At 30.9% G+C, this 21,158-nt stretch overlaps 1 protein-coding gene across 1 annotated transcript; it reads right to left on the reverse strand.

Annotated features, from left to right (window-relative positions):
* Positions 1-6,324: 6,324 nt before the first annotated feature.
* Positions 6,325-17,714, reverse strand: LOC139501670 (protein brambleberry-like). The gene is made up of 11 exons (XM_071290818.1): positions 17,437-17,714; positions 14,662-14,790; positions 13,972-14,157; positions 13,311-13,533; positions 12,559-12,675; positions 11,554-11,733; positions 10,446-10,652; positions 9,218-9,367; positions 8,282-8,376; positions 7,359-7,501; positions 6,325-6,744 (listed from the first exon to the last, which is right to left on the reverse strand). Exons 1-11 carry the CDS (start codon positions 17,659-17,661, stop codon positions 6,621-6,623), a joined length of 1,779 nt encoding a protein of 592 aa, XP_071146919.1. The 5' UTR covers positions 17,662-17,714; the 3' UTR covers positions 6,325-6,620.
* Between the last annotated feature and the right edge of the window lie 3,444 nt (positions 17,715-21,158).

A 21,158-nucleotide genomic window follows, 5' to 3' on the forward strand; every position in this document is an offset into this window, starting at 1 on the left:
AATCGTTATCTTCATGATACAATATAATTTGCTTATTACTGAGAAATAAAAATCCAGATAGATAGTTTACGTCGTCTCTGCCACCAGATAGTAATACATAAGTCTCACATACTGTGACTTTCGTTTCAGACAAACAAAAACCAGATTTGTGTAAGTCTAATCATGAGATGGCAGTATGTTTACTTCCTGAAATCAATAGCTTGGGATATAGAAAAACAAAATGTATACTCAGTTTTTAACTGAAAAATTAGTAAGGGTTTCCGCGGAACCCAGTGTCTTGCCTACATACTTTTGCAGTTAACCGCAGGCACAACAAAAACAAGCAAAAAGATTAATAAAATTATTCCACTTGATACTATCTTTTGATTGTTAGCTGCTTCTGTCCAAGTTGGGTAAAAATGCAAGATAGTTTGTGAATCTAATAAATGTTTTAAAAACTTAAACTGCAGACTGTATGTAATGTCAACTGGAAGAAAAACTAAGTCCATTTTAAAGTAAAATACGGATAAACTGGTAAAAAAATTTAACAAAATTTCCTTCTAGAAACATTTGTACTAGCATTTGATCATAAACAAGCTTCTGTCCAAGGTGGTACAAATCTAGGATAGTTTAAGAAAGTTATTAATATTTTAAAACCTTTAACCACAGAGTGAATGTATTGTTTCTTGGCAGAATAACGAAGTCCATTTATAATTAAAATTAGGAAAAAATGGATTATTTTTTAACAAAATTTACTTCTGGATACTATTTTCTGATCATAAACAAGTTTCTGTCCAAGTTTGGTAAAAATCCAGGATAGTTTAAGAAAGTTATTAAAATTTTAAAAACTTTAACCACAGAGTGAATGTAACGTTTCCTGGCAGAAAAACTAAGTCCATTTATAAGTTATATACAGAAAAACAGGAATTTCATTTTTTAAGATTTACTTCTAGACACTTACTATCTTATGATCATAAACAAGCTTCTGTCTAAGTCTGAAGAAATCCAGGATAGTTTAAGAAAGTTATTAAATATCAAAAATTTTAAGGACAGAGTGAATATTTGTGGACGTCGCACACTGACTACTGAATATAGGATTGCTATGTCACGGTTTTTGGCTAAAGTCAAAGGCTTGACAAAAATCAAGTGGTAAAACCTATTTTTAGGGGGTTGTTCGTTTTACAATGCTGGATGTTAAACTTCATAGACACATCTTGTCGGAATGAGGTCATTAAATCCAATGTCTTGTGTAAAGAGATTGCAAAGCACCTCTTGAGAAAATCTCTTTTATGTCCATAAGTGACCTTCTTCAAAACAAGATTTTTCTCATCTTACATGCCCTCCTTTTAAAATTTCAGTCTAAATTTCTGTTCTTCTCACCAGTAGACCTACTATAGAGACATACATGCCTCTGGCCTACACTAAAAATTGTTCCTATTGGGTTAATGTAATTTTGTCCATTAAATGTAGGGGTTTAAAATGAGAAAGTAGAAACAATTATGATGGACAACATGCTGATCACTATATAGCTCTATAAGAGTACATTGTAATTGGTGAGGGCTCCAATAAATTAAACCCACAAATTAAAACAATAACCATTTATTGAAAACAGAGAGCACAGTGTACACAATTAAAGACATAATTAATCCTGCATGACAGGACATAGTTACAATAAATATATCAACTCTCAAAAAACTCTCTTAATTACATAATTATAAATCAATGCTTCATGATATGATATCCATGAAATACTTTAATATTCTGAGAAAAAAAAATATACTGCATTCAAAATAAGTTTGTTCTACAGAATGTAAAATTAACTTTGGAACATTTTTCAAGCACTCAAATCAAACATAATTTGCACCTTAATGTGTATATTACATCTCGCATACATAAATTACAGTTCTAACAGGGGAAGGGAAGAGTTAAAACCTAAAATAGTCATTATTAAAGAAAAGTCTTCACATTTGTTATTTGAAAGTACAACAATTTGTATTACAATGCTCAAATACTTAGATAATATATACATATTGTAGGTTTTTTTTGTACTTACACTAAAACTGTTATCCTTATTGATATATTATGTTTCAAGAGCTTGTGCTCAATGTTGGAAATCTAACAAATGTATGATTAATGCACAAATTTGTTTTCATGATTTATATCCGTATAATCAATTTTTTCCCCTATATACATTGTATTACAAATATTATTCTTTTTTTGTTTCTAGTGAACTCATCAATTCAAAGGATTAAAATTATATTACAAAAAGTCCATGACATACAAACATAAAGCTGAAAAAAAATATAATCTGGCTATTCATTTAAAAATGATTTGTGCATAAAATACAATCGTACCACATCTCCTTAATTTTCTGATATAATGTAAACTGAAGTCTTTACAAGAAGAATTAAAAACATACACTAAGTCCTTTATAGAACCACTAAAAACATACAATCAGGTTGTTTGGTCCCTTAGTGTGTTGTAATGATATTTGATTAAATTTTAAAACAAATTTGACACATGATGATCTTATCAAAACTGTGTTAAAAACCACACACACACACACACACACAAATACTCATTAAATCATAATCTAAGCACCATAAAATTTTCATTATATTTAATTTCATTCAGTTTTGCATAGATGTTAGTAATACTGTTAAATCTGTAATTGTCTGCTTTCATATGTATATATAAACTAAAATGCTGTACTTTTTCATATGTATATATAAACTGAAATGCTGTACATGTTTTTAAATTAAAAAAAAAATATAGATGAAAAGTTAAACTTTGTTCATGCCAAGCATATGTTGTGTGAGGATATGCATTGTTTTCATTCCTAGAGCTTGTGCTAATTAGAAGTTAAGGTGAGAGTGCAACCTACATTTTGGCACATGTTCACTCCAGACATGTAGATACAAGCTAGGGTGAAGATAAGACAGGAAACAATTGAGCATCACATAAGATAATGTTCTGCAAAGGAAAGAGTGTTATACACACTTTATCTATAAGCCAACTTTTCAAGACCCTTATGGGTAGTCAAAGTCACAAACAAAAACATGCTGTCGTCGTTATCTATCATTATTTATCAATTAGATCTGCACTTTCAATTAAAAGTATCTATTTATGTCTGTTTTGTAGCTGAGGTAATGTAAAACTCATAAAAAACAAGGTAGTTCAATAAAAAAAAAAACATTTCTTTAATACAAATTTAAGTGGTTTTTGTATATCCTATATGTTTCCCAGCCATTAATCTAGATCTATATATATAACTGTAAAACAAACAATTTCTATTATTTTGAAAAACAAATTATGCACCATAAAATCTTGATGACTACTTACAATACTTGAAAGACATATCAATTAAATATTCACCCACGACACACATCTACACATAATTCATTTGATTTTCAATTTTTTTTTCAACACAAAATAAGGATCTTAAAACAAGGTACATATCTTACAATTCAATATCTTTTTTAACTGATAGTTTAAGCAGTCCAATAATAATGGTGTGATGGTACCCCAGATTTGTTTTGAAAGGATAGTTTTCAAAATACTTTTTTTTTTGTAATCTATTACATTTTAATTATTTATTTAAAGAGGTATAAAAGGTAAAAATTTCATAAGTTTAAATATGTTATTCTTAATAACAGTTGGTATATTATACTAAATACACCAAAAATGCTATCAAAGAAAGACAACTGCACTCTTTTAGACATTATAAAGATGAGTACATAAATGTTTAGCTTGAAATGTGGTATTAACAAAAATTTTAGGTACACTGAAATAGCAATGTTTTCAAGAAATATAATACAAGGAGAGTTTAGGCATCACAAAAACGGCACTATCAAAAATGTGTGCATATTTTGGTGACAGAAAATTTGTTTTTATTCTTATGAGAACATGGATTGAAAATGAAGCAACCAAGAATGTCTGTAGGATTGGATCCATAAACTACTGTTTCTTTACAGATAATGTTTGTCAAGGTGGTACCCAACACTTTAACTAAAATCAATTTGGCTCGTTTAATTTTTATAAAATTTTGACAAAGTATTTACTTTGACCCTTTGACAAAAATATAAAAATTTCAAAAAATTTGAACCCACCGTTTTATCAGAAAATTACACTGGTTATATAGCAGTTTGACAAACACTGATTTGAACATTGAGAAGATTAATATTCCCTAAACAACACAACGTAATTAAAACGTTTAGCCGATTTTACTCCCTGTAGTGTTAGGTACCAACTAAGAGATATAATCAGAATAAACCATTTGTGCAATGCCATTTCCAATTCATGCTCACTGTAACTTACTCTAATAGTAAAAATATCAAACCCAGACTGCGCCTCAATTATCAGCAGATTATGAACATAGCACTAAACCTAAACTGCACCCAATAAGATATAAATATTACTGTAAATTCAGAAATTTAATATGCTTTTTTAAGTGTAATTGTTGAAAAATGGACAAAATATGTGAGAAGAATGATTACCTTTTTCTGGAAATGCTTTTTACAAATAATGCTATCAAAATTTAAAATTTTTGCAATGATAAAACATTAAAATTCTGAATTCAGAGTATATAAATTAAGCTGATCATATACAGCTGCAAATATACATAAATGAAATAGCAAGGCATATATCCTACTCCCTATGATGCAATATTATACAAAAATTCTTAGCAATTCGTTCATTTCACATGATAACATTTTTTTTTAAGTCTCTGAGAATCTATGATTACTTTCTTTTATAAATTACTGTATACATTTATATACACATATAATTCATTTTCAAATTCAAAACTATTTATACATATGACATTTTTCATTTGCTTATATGTAACAAAAGTCAACATTCTTTTTTTTATTTTCTATGATTAATGTATCAATACTTTAATGTACATTGGTATTAAAATACAAATATCACCTTCGTGCAAACTGTGCTGCTTAGTTTTGCATTTATATTTCATAAAAGCTACAAACAGGTATTGATTTCTATAATGAATGGTATTAAACTTAATGTATTATGAAATTGTATGTGTAGATGTTCCAGACCATATGAGTAATTGGATGGTATGTGTATAGTTCTAACGTAAGGTCGGACAGAATGGTTATACGCATACTCGTAGGGTCTAATACGAGCAGGACCATTTATGTAATTGACCAATATGTGTTAATTTTAGAAAAACATTTATCTAAGGGCTATTCCAGAAAAAAATGTATGGGGGGGTTGGAAGGCACATTGTATTAATAATACATGGGTGATGGGTATCAGAGCAACTTTTCACACTATAATGCACTATAATTATCAATTACAATTGCCTGGGTGGCGGGTGCTGACAAAAACTGCCTTCCAACCCTCCCATACATTTTTTTCTGGAATAGCCCTAATCTTTTATTGAGTTTACAAATACTCATATGGTCTGGAACATAGACATTAATAAAAAACAAATGAAGGAAAAAAATATGAACAGCATCGATGATCTGATAGAGACAAGAAAAAAAGAAATGGCTAAGTTTTGGCACTGGAATATTTTTGAAAATCAAATAAAAATTTGATTTAATCTTTTTCAGATTAAGTCCTGGTTTTAAATATTAATACTCTACTACTGAGCTAAAACAAGATGAGAAAAGAATCAACACTTTTGACCAAATGATTGAAAAAAAAACAATACTTATAACATGATAATTCACATTTCATAGACCATTATCTAAAATCTTTAAAAAACTGTACCCCTGAAAATTTAATTCAGAGCTTAGCACACAATTAAAAATAGCATCTTGCAGCAAAAAACCTTTTAACATTTTGGTCATTCTTCCTGATCTTAGATATAATTGAATAACTAATTGATATGATACAAAATTTATATCATGTTTCATCATTCAAATATCAAATGTAATTATAAATAACCAATGATTACTTCAACAAGATTGATTTTCTCGCTTGAGCCGGTACGGTGAAAGCGAGTAAAGCAATCGATTTGAGATGACCTTTAACAATCTGTTTATCGCTATTTTACCTATGACGATGTTGTCAATTTCATGTCAATTTCATTAGCAATGCCACATGCATCCTTAGTTTCTAGCGATAATTTTCCATCTCAAGTGAGTAGTATGATATGAAAAATTATCACAAAAAAAAGATCAAAGAAAAAATGCACAAAATAGCGATAATTATAAATAAAACAAAGGCAAATATATTTTAAATTTCTCACAAATGACCCAATCTGTTTCTGTGCTGGAATGTCTAGTATCACTCAAATGATGTGACAACAAAAAACATACACAAGTAAATAATTTATACAGTTCCAGAATTAATGCAAAAGGGAGGGGGGGACTTTGAAGACTATTTATTTCAGCCTTCATTAACAATTCTAACATCTTTATAAAATGAATCAATCAGAGATCTACATCTTTTTGAGCTGTTTTGATTATCATGATTATTCAAAATTTACAAGGAAATGTTGACAGTAGATACAAAAATCCTTTAGTTTTTACATTTCAATTTCTAACTATTTCCATGCATGGTTGTTTTAACTGTTGGACGACTTGTTTCCAAGCATGTCTGTATTAACTGTTGGAAGATTTGTTTCCAGGCATGTCTGTATTAACTGGTGGAAGACTTGACACAGCTATAGGTTAGCCTTGATCTGTATGATTTCTGCAGTAAGATTGTCCTCTGACAGAACTCAGTCTACATGGGGTCCCACCACGTGTCAGGCCATTACAACGAGAACTCATGCTGCTACTAGGCGTTGAACCTCTACAATATTTATTTATTGACACATAAAAATATATAAGAACAACGGATAACATTACTATGCTTGTGAAATTTTTTTCTAGAACATTACCAATTAATTAGACAGCTAACACTTTGGAAGAGATTAGACTTGCAAATACTTACAAAGGACTACATATATTACTTTCAGAGCACCTGAGATCACCCCTAGTTGTTTGGTGGGGTTCATGTTGCTCAGTCTTTAGTTTTCTATGTTGTGTTTTGTGTACTATTGTTAGTGTTTTGGTCTTTTTCACTTTTTTCCATGACATTGTCTGTTTATTTCAATAAGGTTACTGTAAATGTCCCTTTGGTATCTTTAGCCTCCTTTAAGAAAGGTTCAATTTCAGTGAAGTTTCCCACTTAGAATCCCTGTTGATAACAACAATCTTTCATCTAAATATACAACCATCAAAATAACACATTTAATATCCTTTTGCCTTGTTCTGCAGTTGTAAAAGACAAATGTACCTTCAAGATAATTAAACAATTCAATATAAAATTGTTAGTTAAACACATTGTATTCTCTGTGTAAATGCAGGCACTTGTTCTTGTGATGTAATTGGAGAATATTTTTAAGAAATTAATACACATGGTACCTGACATTTCTGTAGTTGATTGATGTTGAAGGCTGCGGTGTACTGGTCCTAGATAATACAGGTGTACCCTCTCTGGAATGTGTAGAAAATCTCTCCATCGAACTATTCAACACATATCTATGTACTCTGTCTACATCTTCAGGCTAAATGATTTAAAATTTATGGTGAACACAATTTGCTGGTAACCACTCCTTATTTTGTTCAGATTTTATTTAATTTCATTTCTTTAATATGCTTATTGATAATTTGCTAATTTATTAATAATCAGAAAAACAGTTTTCAAATAATTCCACACAATGCTTCTTGGATAAAATATAAGAGATATAACCATTTTTTCATAAAAAGCTCCAATTTTTTTAATTTATATTCTTTTTTCTATTCTAATAAGAAGTTTTGACTTGCACAGGTACAAATAAATATTTAAAGAAAAGGATGTCATGGATTTCAACACCAGCTGAGCTATCCAAAATATTTTTTAAATGAAAAATAAAAATGATTCATGACTGTGATAATTATTTCAAAGACTACATTTTTGCATGATAACATATATGTCTATAATTACATTTTTAAGAGTGTTCTTTTAGTGGTAAGTATAAACAGATTTTTAAACTGTCAGTTTGAAATCTATATATGTCCAGTGGCGGATCCAGGGGGGGGGGGGTTCCGGGGGTGCGCACCCCCCCTTTATTTTTGCCGATCAATGCATTTGTATCGGGACATATGTTTTGCACCCCCCCTTTGCCCTGGGTGCCCTGGGTTAGTACCCCCCCTTTTGAAAATTCCTGCATCTGCCCCTGATGTCAAGCAAATATACCATTATCATGATTATCAAGGATAGAAAAAGTGATGCTTTCAAATTGATATTTAAAAACAAACTTCCTATGTACACAAACTATATTGTAAATGATTGTATGATATCTCACCATTGTAGAAGAATCTGGTCTAGCCTGTGTTTCTATCTGTGTTACATTAGGTGTTGTTCTCATACTGGTATCATTACCTATACCACTCTCGTTTACTTTTAAATAAACAAAAACAATTAACACTTGTAAACATGAAGCACTGCAAGCAAAGAAGTTTCAATAAAGACATTTTTAAGAATAACTGAGGTCAGTCATGGGTACTGCTTGTAAAAGTAATCTTTATTTACTTGAAGAAGTAAAATAAAATATACTTATATAAGTTAATTATAATATTTGAATAATCTCCCCTTAATTACTTGTATAAGTATTATTTTTTTTTACAATCCCACAAATCCTCAAGGTTTGAGATGTTAAACCATGCCTTTAACAGTTTTTCTCAGGTTAGCTCATAATTTTTTTATAAGAGTTCAATGTTTCATCTCATTAATTCAACAAGGAAACTGATTGTGCAAATTTCTTAAGTATTTGCACAAGGCCTTCAAAAATTGCTCCTTGGGGGCTTGTAAATGAGCAGTGTTCTGAGGATAACAGACAATTAAGATTTTCATTGTCCATGAAATTACACTTAAATGATTAGTAAAGACACCTGCAAAGGACAGACAATTCATAATTCTGTTAAAGCAAAGAAATTTTAAGAATTCAAGAGAAGATAAAATGACTTCTTTACTTGTATACGTTAAAAAATCTGACTGGAGGTCGAATTTTAGATTTTTGTCTAATATTAAACAAAAGCATCAACCGGTGTGAAAAAAATCAATATTCGTTTACAGACAAAATGGCCTTTATCTTGACCATCAGGGGAAAAATAGTTTAAAAAGACAATTCAAATCCATGTTACACAATAATTTTTTTTACACAAGATTAATTTTGTATCACAATAAGTAAAACTGTACTTTACTGCAGAAATCATGGTGCTGATATCTAATTATTACTCACATGAAAACTGTAATCTTCCGACTATATTTGTCAGGTTCTGTAACTCTTCATTTGTGACTGGTTGAGTAGCATCAGTATCTGTTCCTGTAAGTCTTAAAGGAGCTTTCTGTATATTACTTTTAGATTTCCAAATATAATAAAGACCATTTGCTGCAAATCAAAGCAAAATTCTAATGTAACAACGTTTGTTACGTTCATTTTGATTGGATAACGTCACTTTTTTACATGGCATCAATTGACAACTGATGCTATGGGACGTACGTGCAAGTGCAGACGGCATATGACAGATTTTGAATACAGGTTTTAACGTTGTTTTCTGTCAGTTTAATTAGAATGGAGATAACAATATTGTATTTTCAGCTCCGATGGCATCAATTGGGGATTTGATGGTCGCAAATACTCGTTTACTGTCTCCGGTAACATGTCGTCAGTAAACTTAATTTGCGACCATCAAATCCCCAATTGATGCCATCGTAGCTTAAAACACAATACAGTTATATCTTAAGTGTTACTTTCTTTAGAGTATAGACAGAAATTCACTGCTGCTGATATACTTTTTTTTAATCTATGACAGTTAAATTGACAAATGGTGCAAGTTCACTTTTTTGTTTTTGTTTTATAAAACCAATTAACTGAAATTTTATTCCACATTATTACTGTAAATTCAGATATTAGTGCATGCATTTATTAATGTGATTTTTAAAAAATGGACAAAATTGCTAAATTAATTATTACAATATCAGGAAAATCTGCATACAGATGGGTTTATACTACATGTACATTAATTCCACAACATTTATCCAGATAATTGTTCATTGCCATTAGAGAAAAAAACCAAATGAATTAAACATGCTTTGTTCACAAGATAATTTTGTTTTTGATCTGTTTGTTTTAGCTAGTGTAAAATTGTATTGTCTCTTAAATCAAATAATGTTGTAGACATGGCATGAATGATAGAGGTGAGACAATATATAAAACCTTCTTTTTAATTGGAAGATAGACAAGAGATACTTTCTCTGTGTATTCAATATGAACTATCAAATGTACATTCCAAAATGTAACTCCAAGACTGTCCTTGCTACAGTGATTCTGATTTGGAATTATAAAAAATTGCAACATCTATGTCTTTAAAAAACATATTGCTCAGCCTCTTTTCCTTAAAAACACTGAAAATTTAGGTTAGGCAGCTGGTGAAGGTACTGATTATTTAATTTCATTGTAGCCTTACCCATGATTATAGAGAAGTCAACTCCTGCCATTCTGATAAATCCTGCTCCTTTGCCAGACTGGATCTCTATAGCTGAGTTCACAAAGGTAACTATGAGGATAAGAACACGAGACATAGGAGGAACCTGTAGGTAGGCTGTCAGGAACATTATCAGTATGAGGAATACTATATGTTGTCCAAACACCAATAGTGTAGTTATCTTCTCCTCTGGAAAAATGAACATGAATGTTTTTGGAATAGTAATAGTCAAATAGTTGCAATGTGTTGTCAAAAAGTATGATAATTTTATATATAGTTTGTATGCATGACCCATATTTCAAGTATTTCTAAAATAACATCTGTCAAATGTTATGAGATTTAAAGGAAAATCAAACACATGAAACATTTGAGAGCTTGGAAAAGTATATAACAAATGGTCAACTTTGCTTTTAGAAAATGACATCTCACTTCAGTATGCAAGTTTAATTAGATAATATCTGAAAGCAATGCAGTCTTTGTCAAGCTCAAAAACAGTCTAAATTAAACAGGTCCCTATTTCTTTATTTTACCATTGTAAAATATAATTCTTATCAAAACTTAATTTGTTGCCGTTTGTTCTGTATATATAACATATTGGATTCCTTCCTCATGTTCATTGTTTTGTACATAAACCAGAGCATAAAATTTTTTTGTTGTTTTACATTTGTCATTTTGGGGCTTTAATAGCTGACTATGTGGTATGTGTTTTAGTCATTGTTGAAGGCTGTACATTGACCTATGGTCATTGATTTCAGTGTCATTTTGTCTCTGGTGGAGAGTTGTCTCATTTGCAATCATACAGAATCCTCTACAGTAAGATCAATGTTTAACTTACAGTTTGTTTATACAAATTCTTAGGTATGTTAAGTGTATCTGTAAGTCTACTTCCTTTCCATAGATTTAAATAAATGTCTATTATGAAGGCTTGTGTGACTGTCAGATATATACTATTTGAAAAACCATGTTTAAACCATTACAGATTAGTCATTAGTTTTATGTATAAAATATTTTTCAAAACTTTTTGCATATACCATTTCAAGCTTTACCAAAGACTATGACTTCTTGACCTAGACATAAAGTAGAATCTTACCGGTAGTTCCTAGTAAATGGGAAAACCAAGAAATCTTTTTGTCCAACTTTTCCTGCATGCTATTTATAGATTTCATCAAATCTGTTACGGTTGAATTAATTTTAACCATCTTTTCATGCATGACTACATATTGTTTCTTCAGATCTTGGTGGTTTTGTAGTAAATGCTGAGTACTTTTGTCTGAAAAACAAAACCCATCTCAAAACCTTTAATAGCCTTTAACAATAAGTGTTTTCATCAATTACCAAATAGGTATCTTATCACTTAGGGAAAATAATGTTAACATTTATGTTTAAATAATTTATTCACCATTTTGAAAATTAAATAAAAAGTCTGAATACTGCTCTTATCAATAAAAGGAGATGTGGATTAAACACCAGAAAGACTTCAACTCAACAACACAAGGTTTATGTATTTAAATTCAGAAATCATTGCTTGTACTTTTTAATGCTATTGAAGAATCAAAATTCTTTTGCAAAAATGTCAGGCTTTATATTTGCAGTCCATTTGATCCAAACACTATCTTTATATTTCTTTTTAGCTTTCAAACACATATACCTCTTTTTATTCAATGATCAAAGGATTTACACTTATGTGTCAGTAAATGATTGGTGTTATATAAGTAAGGAATTCCCAAAAAGGACTTACTGCTACATAATGTCAACAAGTGAAACTGTGAACCTCTATTCACTGATGATACCCGACACATCTGGATAAATTTAATAGTGTAAAAATATGTAAGTGTTCGGTAAACAGGAAGTTGATGAGTGATGAATCTGAAAACGCATCACACAGTATAGCTGACTCATATAAACCCTGAAACCAAATTTCAGAAATTCTTATAATGTAGTTCCTGAGAAAAATGTGACGAAAAATATGCATGGGACTGATGGACAGACAGAGGTAAGACAGTTTACCCCCACATATATAAAGCAAGGGTTTAATATTTAATAATTCACGACGGCATGGATATCTAATAAGTATCAAATAAAGAATAAATCTTACCAAGTTTATCTATGGTATCTTGGGCCTTCGTCTGTATGCTCATTAGATCTTGTATGATAATTTCATGGTTTGTCTTTTGTTCTTGATTCTGACTCTGTAAAGTCTGCATGGCCTCCTCTGAAAAAAGATAACCAATTTTTATCTAAATAATCTAAATATAGATACATTGAAGATTTTTTTTTAAATCCTGATTCTCACAAAAATCTGGACAGTCATCCATTTTCAGGCTTCAATTTGGTAAAATATTCCAATCAAAATATATAATAAAATACATTGATTATCACAACTTGATACAACAATTGTCTGTATAGTGGCTTATTTTTGTGTGTGTAAAATTTCACAAATTTCATTGAATAAGGCATGTTAGGTATAAGAAATATCTTGGCGGTTATTTTTTTGGTGGAGTTTAAACTTTTATCAATATCTTTGCAAATTGGCTAATTTATATTGTTTTATTCTTGAAATTAAGTGAAAATTTACACACCGCGAAAATAACCCGCTATACAGTATCTTTAATGTCTCTTCAGGTGTTCATGTATCATGGCTTATAACAATAAAAGTTAAAAAGTTAAAAAAAAATCTGACATTGTACAAATCTTATAATTAGTGACTCAGAGGGAAAAAAAAATCAAGTTTATGTTACTATGTACAGCATCATAGTAAACTACCTGAAACCAGAATTTGAACCTGGACAAATTAACAGACAGACAAACAGACAAGAAAAACATATATAAATGGAGTACAACAATAACCTAATTTGTTCTTTATATTGTGAGTCTGATCTGCCAGTTCTTTGTTTCCAGCAGCAATCAAAGCTTTTTCTGTTTTGAGTGATGCCATATTGTCCGTTATCTGGGTCATGACTCCCTCTTGTGTTATCTGTAACTGTTGATGATGGCCTAGCATTTCCTGTTGACTCTCGTATAACTTTCTTATGGTGTCTGTTGCCATGTTGTGTAGTGCTTCCTGGTTATTCTATAAATAGATAAATAATAAATAATATTAAATATAGTGACTGTTGGATTTTTTACTGTTACATGGACCTCTTCCAGTCATATAACAATGTGTACATGGGAATATCTGGAACTTATTTAAATGAGAAAGAGGCAATAATTCCAGAAACATGGGACATGTGCATGCAAACCAGTTCACCTGTCTTTGATTTATAAATTATATAATAAAACTTTAGAAATATTTTTTACTCAATGTATACCCTAAATTACCAAAATTTATTCAGTATTAAATGAAGATAATCATATGCATTGCAAACATTGCAGGTGTAATAAAGAAAGTGATATGAAATATTCGAAAACATGTAAATCATTGTATCATCTAAAACCGGGGAAAAAAGAAACCTTTATAACTCTTATACTTTCAATCTTATAGCTGCTTTAGAACAGATAGAGGTCAGACCTTTATTAACTCCATGCTGTCCAGCTGATCTGTAGCTGCTGTCACCAAATTACTGACGGTCTTTTCGGTCATCCTTCTAAACTGTTCCTGTTGAGTAGCATAACACATTGCTCTTGCTCTGTTACCAACAATCTGATAGGCATTCCATGTCGGTCCATCCATCTCTCTTGTACAGTCAGCTAAAGTCTAGAAAGACAAATAAAACAACGCAATAATTTTACATGTTTTATGTAATATTTCAGAATTTTAGAGAGAAAAAGGGCAGCCTCTACAATTTCAATAACAAACATGGCAGACTTAGACTATCAGATCAAATGTTAAATCTTACTTTTAGTACTACAGTAAATCAGAAAAATTATTGGGTGCATTTATCAAGAACAATCATGTATGTGATTAAAATGGAACTCCTGCACACATGATTTGATTTGATTTTAGATTTTTTGGTGCTTTTAAGCACCTCATTTAGACTATTTCGTGGCGGCCAGTTTTAATTGGTGGTTGAAGCCATGGTGCCCAAAGAAAACCACTGACCTTTGATAGGAAAACTGACAATCCTAGTCAATTAAGATTGGAGGCGAGTGCACCTGCACGAGCGGTGTTCGAACTCACAACCTCAGTGTTGACGGACTACTTAGACCACTCAGTCACGTAAAGATACATTGTATATATACCTTTGATCACAGTTCTTACCATGTCAGTAGTACATTTAAATACAGGTCTCCCTTCTGCCTGTGATTGACAGTTCAGTAGTTGTACTGCTAACTTGTTCAATTCCTCCTCAGTAAGCTCCCCACACCTTTTCTTTAGACTAAATACAACCTATAAATAAAAGATAAAATGTAGGTCTTGAATTTCAAAATTGACAAGTGGTAAGTACAAAACGTACACATGATGTCAGCACAAAAATATTTTATATATGTATACCATGTGTACATTGTATTTACTTTCACACTTGTAACAATATGTAAATAGATTCAATTTGAAATTGTTGTACTCATGTTATTTGGCATTAAATTTGATGTTCTATCCTAAGATTTGGAGTCTAATCTTGTACTTGCTTAAAAAGAGTGAAACAGTTTGTGTCGGTCAATACTTTGATACTTTTTTTTCATACATACACATAGGCACGGTAAATGAATTTAAATTTTATTTTTCATTTTAATGGTCATCTTAATCAGTGCAACTTGCAAGAATATTCATCATGTTGAAAGTGGGCAGTATTTTGCTATTTGGAAGAAGAAGATCTTTTCATTTAAGGGACTTTGCTTCTCAGTTTCAAAATAATTAACTTTTTAAAACACTAGTTTATATTGATAGAGGATAAATAAAGGAATCAAAAGAGCAAAAAAAATTGACAAGTTAAAGTTCTCAAAAACTATTAAAAAATAATTAAATTTTATAAGACTTTAACACTAACAGATGGCTTATCATTATACATGTAAAAGATTTATAAAAAGAAAAATGGGGGTAAATGGGCAATTTTTTTAAGGCATTCAAATGGATAAAACCAGAGGATTCTGAAAATCTGACAAGACAAGCGAACTTCCTTAATAAAATATTATAAAAGGAAAGTTCCCAATGGAACTTGTTTTATGCTAAAAGCTGTTTAGAACATATATTATTAAACCAAGAGTTCCAAATGGTGAAGTTGAAATCATCCCTTCGTAAATTTTACGGACCCCATCACGAGTTGATTCATACCTGCCAAGTTTTGAAAGTGCCCATGGGGGTTTTAGTGCGCGACAACAATTTCAAAGGTTACAATTCTTTGCGACGACTATTTTGCGTGTGCTGTTTTGTGGTCTAGAAAAAGTGTCATATTTGTCAGATGAGCTTACATGCCTTTTTCTTAAGTTTATTTGCATGATTCTAGTTATTATATATCAGTAGAAAAGATGAACATGTAGCTGCAAGATTAGGAATTAATTTCATGTGTAAGGATATTAAATAATTGTTGACTTTTCCAATTTAAAATTATGCACAAAGAAAGACCTTTATCAGGTTGGGAACAACACCTAGGGGTATCCCCTCAATGTAAGGACATTAAAAACACTTTTTTAAGTAAAAATGAGCACATATTCATATTATTTGAAGAAACTTTTCCAAAAAAATTATACATCTTATGATCTATCTGGTATAATATGGTCAACACATGTCCAAGAATTTTGGTATGTTCTTGGCCTAATATATCATGTCTATCTTCTTTATTTTTCAAAATAATTGGATCCTACATTAAGAAAAGTAGTTTTAAATATAATGTCAGAATTTCCCATTTTTAAGTTAAATAAAAATCTATATTTTTCATTTTTCTTTTTCACAGAAGTAAAATGACCCCTTGACTAAGGGAAGTCCCTCATTTAAGGGATTCCTCATGTGTTTTGTTTTGTTTTGTCCATGTGAAAAATAAAGAATAGTACATTAAATGATTTGGTATTTTAATTAAATACATAAATAACATTTGTTACAGCAATTGTAATATCAATAAATTAGTGAATAAACTACTATTTATTATCTTTATGGTAGTACTGCATCATTGAAGTTTGTCAATCAGCCATGTTTTTATTCTTATTCTGTGTAAGAACCTCCTTGCAGGTGAAAAACCATTTGCCATGTTTACGATTTTAAATAAACAGAGGAATTCAACACAAGTTCAAAATCTAGGATGTTAGAATTATCTTGAGAGAAAACGTTTTTGATTGGCTGATTAATTTGATCATGAGAAACATAGAATTTGATTGGCTGAACACGAATGTCTTCCTTTGACACAGTTCAAAATCGGGAACCATCCATATTTTTCGTGTAGATTTTCACAAAATCGTGTTTTAGAGGGTTTTTCACGATCACGTTCGTGCAATCGTGACAAAGGGTCAAAATCGTGTAATACACGCCTAAATCGTGAAAGTTGGCAGGTATGTTGATTGACCGTTATGTTTCACAAATGATATCAGATGTGTTCCTTACATCGTAACTACAATCCCCTTCCCTTTCATGAATGTGACCTACCGAATTAGACTATTAACCAGATTTGTTATTACATAAGCAACATGAGGGGTGCCACATGTGTAGCAGGATCTGCTTACCCTTCCAGAGCACCCCTAGTTTTTGGTGGAGTTCGTTTTGTTTATTCTTTAGTTTTCTATGTTCTGTCATGTTTTCTATTGTTTGTCGGTTTTTCTATTTCATTTTTTAGTCATGGCGTTGTCAGTTTATTTTCGATTTATGAGTTTGACTGTCCCTCTGGTATCTTTCATCCCTCTTTTATGGGGGAACTTATATATTATATGACTGTCAGTGTCACACAATTAATCGTCTATTTTGTTCAAAGTTTTCTCCTGTCCGGTTTGTATAAGTATAATCTTGATCTTGAGTTTGACTGTCCCTCTGGTATCTTCCATCCCTCTTTTAAGGGGGAACTTATATATTATACAAAGCAGGAACATATATACTGTTCCCATGTATAATTACTATATGATAACAAGAATCCAAAGGGGACATCTCGTTCAGTTCACTGGCAAACTTCAGAAACTTTTTGTCTGTTGAAACCACTTCAAATTTCACATTTTTCGAGAATGATTTATCTATATCTGTGTCGGGGCCAAAAAGCCATCCTTTTATGGAGTCTAGGACCAAACTGTCAGTGAGGGTAAAGCAAACTAGCAATATGAAAAAAGAATAACAAATGTGATGCATTTCAGCAAATTAACAACAGGAAGTTGAATTTCATATTTTGAATGCCCCTCGCTGAATTTTTTCGTCTTTTTGATTGGTTATTATTTTTTGGTCTCACTAATTATCGACAAGAATAATTTTAGCGACAAGAAGCGCCAAGAAGCGACGAGCAGAATTTATTTAGCTAAATTATTTTGTTGTCGCTTGACGCTTCTTATTGCTTCTTGTCTCTAATTAGTGAGACTTATTTTTAACGTTTTTTCGACACAAATCATTTCGTCCCAACAGCAAATACCATTTCGTTTCAAAAAGGTTTAGTCAGCATCAGTTCTTCAAAATAACGGTTTCTTACCTCCAATTGGATTTTTTTTAGCATGCAGAACTATGAAGTTGTTTTTACTTTGTAGTTAAAGTGATTAGTTATGCATTAATGAAATGAAGAGATTTGTTATAATAATTCTGTATGCAACCATGACTCGCCGGCTTAATTAAATCGCACCGAAATATGATAGACATAAGACGAATTCGGCTTTGTTGACAAAGTACATAGTTAATTTCGCAGCCATAGTTAACATGGTGCTTTGCAAGTTATTTAGCCATTTGTATAGAAATAGGCTATTTTGTCGGCTTGAATTAAGATATTTTAATCAGAGCCGACAAAATAGATATTTTAAAGATAAAGGAAGACCTCGAAACAGATTTTAAAAACATCAGCGACAGAACTGTAGAATCAAAGTGGCAAACCTACAAATCAGAAATTCAAAAAATCATTGAGAAGCGAGTACCAACAAAAATGACTCAAGGTAGACATGGTAGATACACTCACCCATATTGAATGAACACATCAATATATATATTCTTTATTGCCTCCAGGAGGAGAGTGAAAATGATAAACATGATAAACACAAAAATTAAACAATTGAACAACATAGGCAAATTAAATCAGAAAATGTCATGATCAGTTGAAGTGAGTAATTGTCAGTAACGGATATTACAGTTATATTAATCTTGTAGTAAAGTTCCAAATTTGATATGATTTGTTGTCCCTGTACAGATATTTGAAGCCTCATCTGCTTTAAAATTTCTAAACAAATATGTTTTTGAAAGTCAAGGAAGATATCTTAGACTAGCTAAAACTAACACAATTGCTACTTGCATAGGATCTATTTTTAAAACTGAATAAATATATTTTTACATATTATTTGATCTTACTATTCAACAGTGAAAAATGTCCTGGTATCAGAAACATATTTGAAATAATGGACCAGATACGTTACTGTATTTCAATTAACGATGAAATATCGATATCATTTCGGAATTCAGACTTTTGAGATATCTCCCTTAATATTTTTTTTGTTTTGTTTAATGATTAAATAAAAATGAATAATATCACCAAACGAGTACACGTTATCAGCTGCAATTTACGAAGACGTATGAAAGAACGTCAATATTAGTAATTGCACTAATTTTAACTTGAAATTTTAATACATTTTTCGCTAATATATAAATTTAGATATCTGAATACATAGATACGAATATATTAGACATCTTAATTTTGTACCTACAGGATAAAAAAAATGTTAAAGTATTGTAATTCAGGGTGCAAACATTAAGTAACGTATTTGTTTCCTATATATATATATAGTAACGTATTTGTTGCATGCCTTGAACAGATACGTTAAATCGTATATCCCATTGTATCATTCAAGTTTGAAGCGTTATGCTGATTTCTTTGATTTCAAATATTATATATTTAAAGTTAATTTGTTATTAATAGATCCAGAACCGATATAACAGACTTTTTAATATAAAAATTGTCTTCTCAACAGATACGTGATCTGTTCATTTCCAACTTGAGTTCTACTAAGAAGGGGATACAACAGACGCCTTCGGCCATTCATATTTCATAAGGACCATCAGAAAATGGAACCAACTGCCAACATCAGCGACATCAGCTGACACAGTTGAAGGATTCAGAGCTGCCCTGAAGGCATGCTCTGCTAAAATTTTGACAGTAACATCCTGTACATAATTTTGATTGTATATGTATAGAGAACGTTTTAACTTGTAAATAGCCAAGAGAAAACTTTCTGTGTTGTCCGACACTGCGTATAGTTTTCAAATATTGACTTCGGTTCCTTACCTGGAAGAAGAAGAATAGCAAATTTGCTATTTAGCCGGTGCCGGAAAAATAGCCACTGCCCTTTTTTTAACATGCTATTTGACAAGGTGGCAGTCCGAATGGAAATGTGTCAACCCAACCGGACTCAATATTTCGACTCCAAGCACAAGTCTTTGCTGGTTTTTACTTTTTTTAATGCAGCTTGCTTAGCGTAAGAATCAGTATACACCAATTTAGATTCTAGTTCCACTTTGCTGTGCTTCAAACACTGACAGGACCACGGGCCGAGGCTGTTTTTAAAAAGGTTTAAAAGAGGCTTGGATATAAAATGATGTATGCCAATAAAGAATGTCATAGTGACCCATTTTTTATGTTGCTTGTCATTGGTTAACATATATAATCAGACTTGATTTGACTGTTGGAAATTATCCATCAAATGTAAGATACATGCACCCTACACACAATTACTGCATTCGAAAACTGATTAAAAAAAACCATATGATGAGAATGAACTACAAACTTGACAGCAAAGATACAGAAGAAACATTAGACCAAGACATTTATAAAATACTGGAAAGCAAATTTTCCCAGAATGAAAGAAACATTTATTAAGTGTAAGTGTGTTTATCACTGCATCCATAACTGTAAGATAATACTATTAAAATTGATGAAAAGCTGCAACCCTATCTAGACACTGAGAAGTGCTACACTGTTAATATATAAGCAGCACATAATCAGTAACAAGAAAGGCTGTTAACTTGTTAATTTTTGACAGCAATACTTTTACAAATTAAAATGTTTACTCCAGATTTTTTAAGAAAATAAAATCTACACAAGAGAAAAAAGAAAACTGCAGTTTCATTAGACCAGTACATCAAGCCCTTATAAAGCAATTAACATTTTCTCCCTCTTAATCTTACTACTTTACATACAACTCTCAATATTACCCTCATCTTCTCTATTCTTCCTTTTTGTCCCTATAGAACATACAGCCATACATACCACTCTCATTATTAATCCTCAACCTCTCAATTCTTCCTTTTCCCTCCCTCCATTTCTCTCTTATCCATACCAACCTTAACCACCTATATAAGCCTACTCTGTGTGTTAAATATCCATATGAAAGTGTGTTAGTTGATAAACAGATTTTAATCATGAAGTAAAAAAATTAAAGAATGATAAAAATCAATAAAGATAAAAACTTTTTAACATAAACATGGAATTATTTTGTAGTATTGAGCCATTTTAAAGTTGTAGTTTTTATCATTATTTTTGAAATTAAGGTAACAGCCAAAGTAACAAAAAGCCGAAATGTGTGATGTAAATTTTATCAAAAGAAATCATCCTTGGATAACAATTTTGCAGCCAAAATATATATTTAATTGAAAGGTGTATA

This window comes from Mytilus edulis, chromosome 13, assembly GCF_963676685.1.
Source record: "Mytilus edulis chromosome 13, xbMytEdul2.2, whole genome shotgun sequence".
NCBI classification, from domain to species: Eukaryota; Metazoa; Mollusca; class Bivalvia; order Mytilida; family Mytilidae; genus Mytilus; species Mytilus edulis.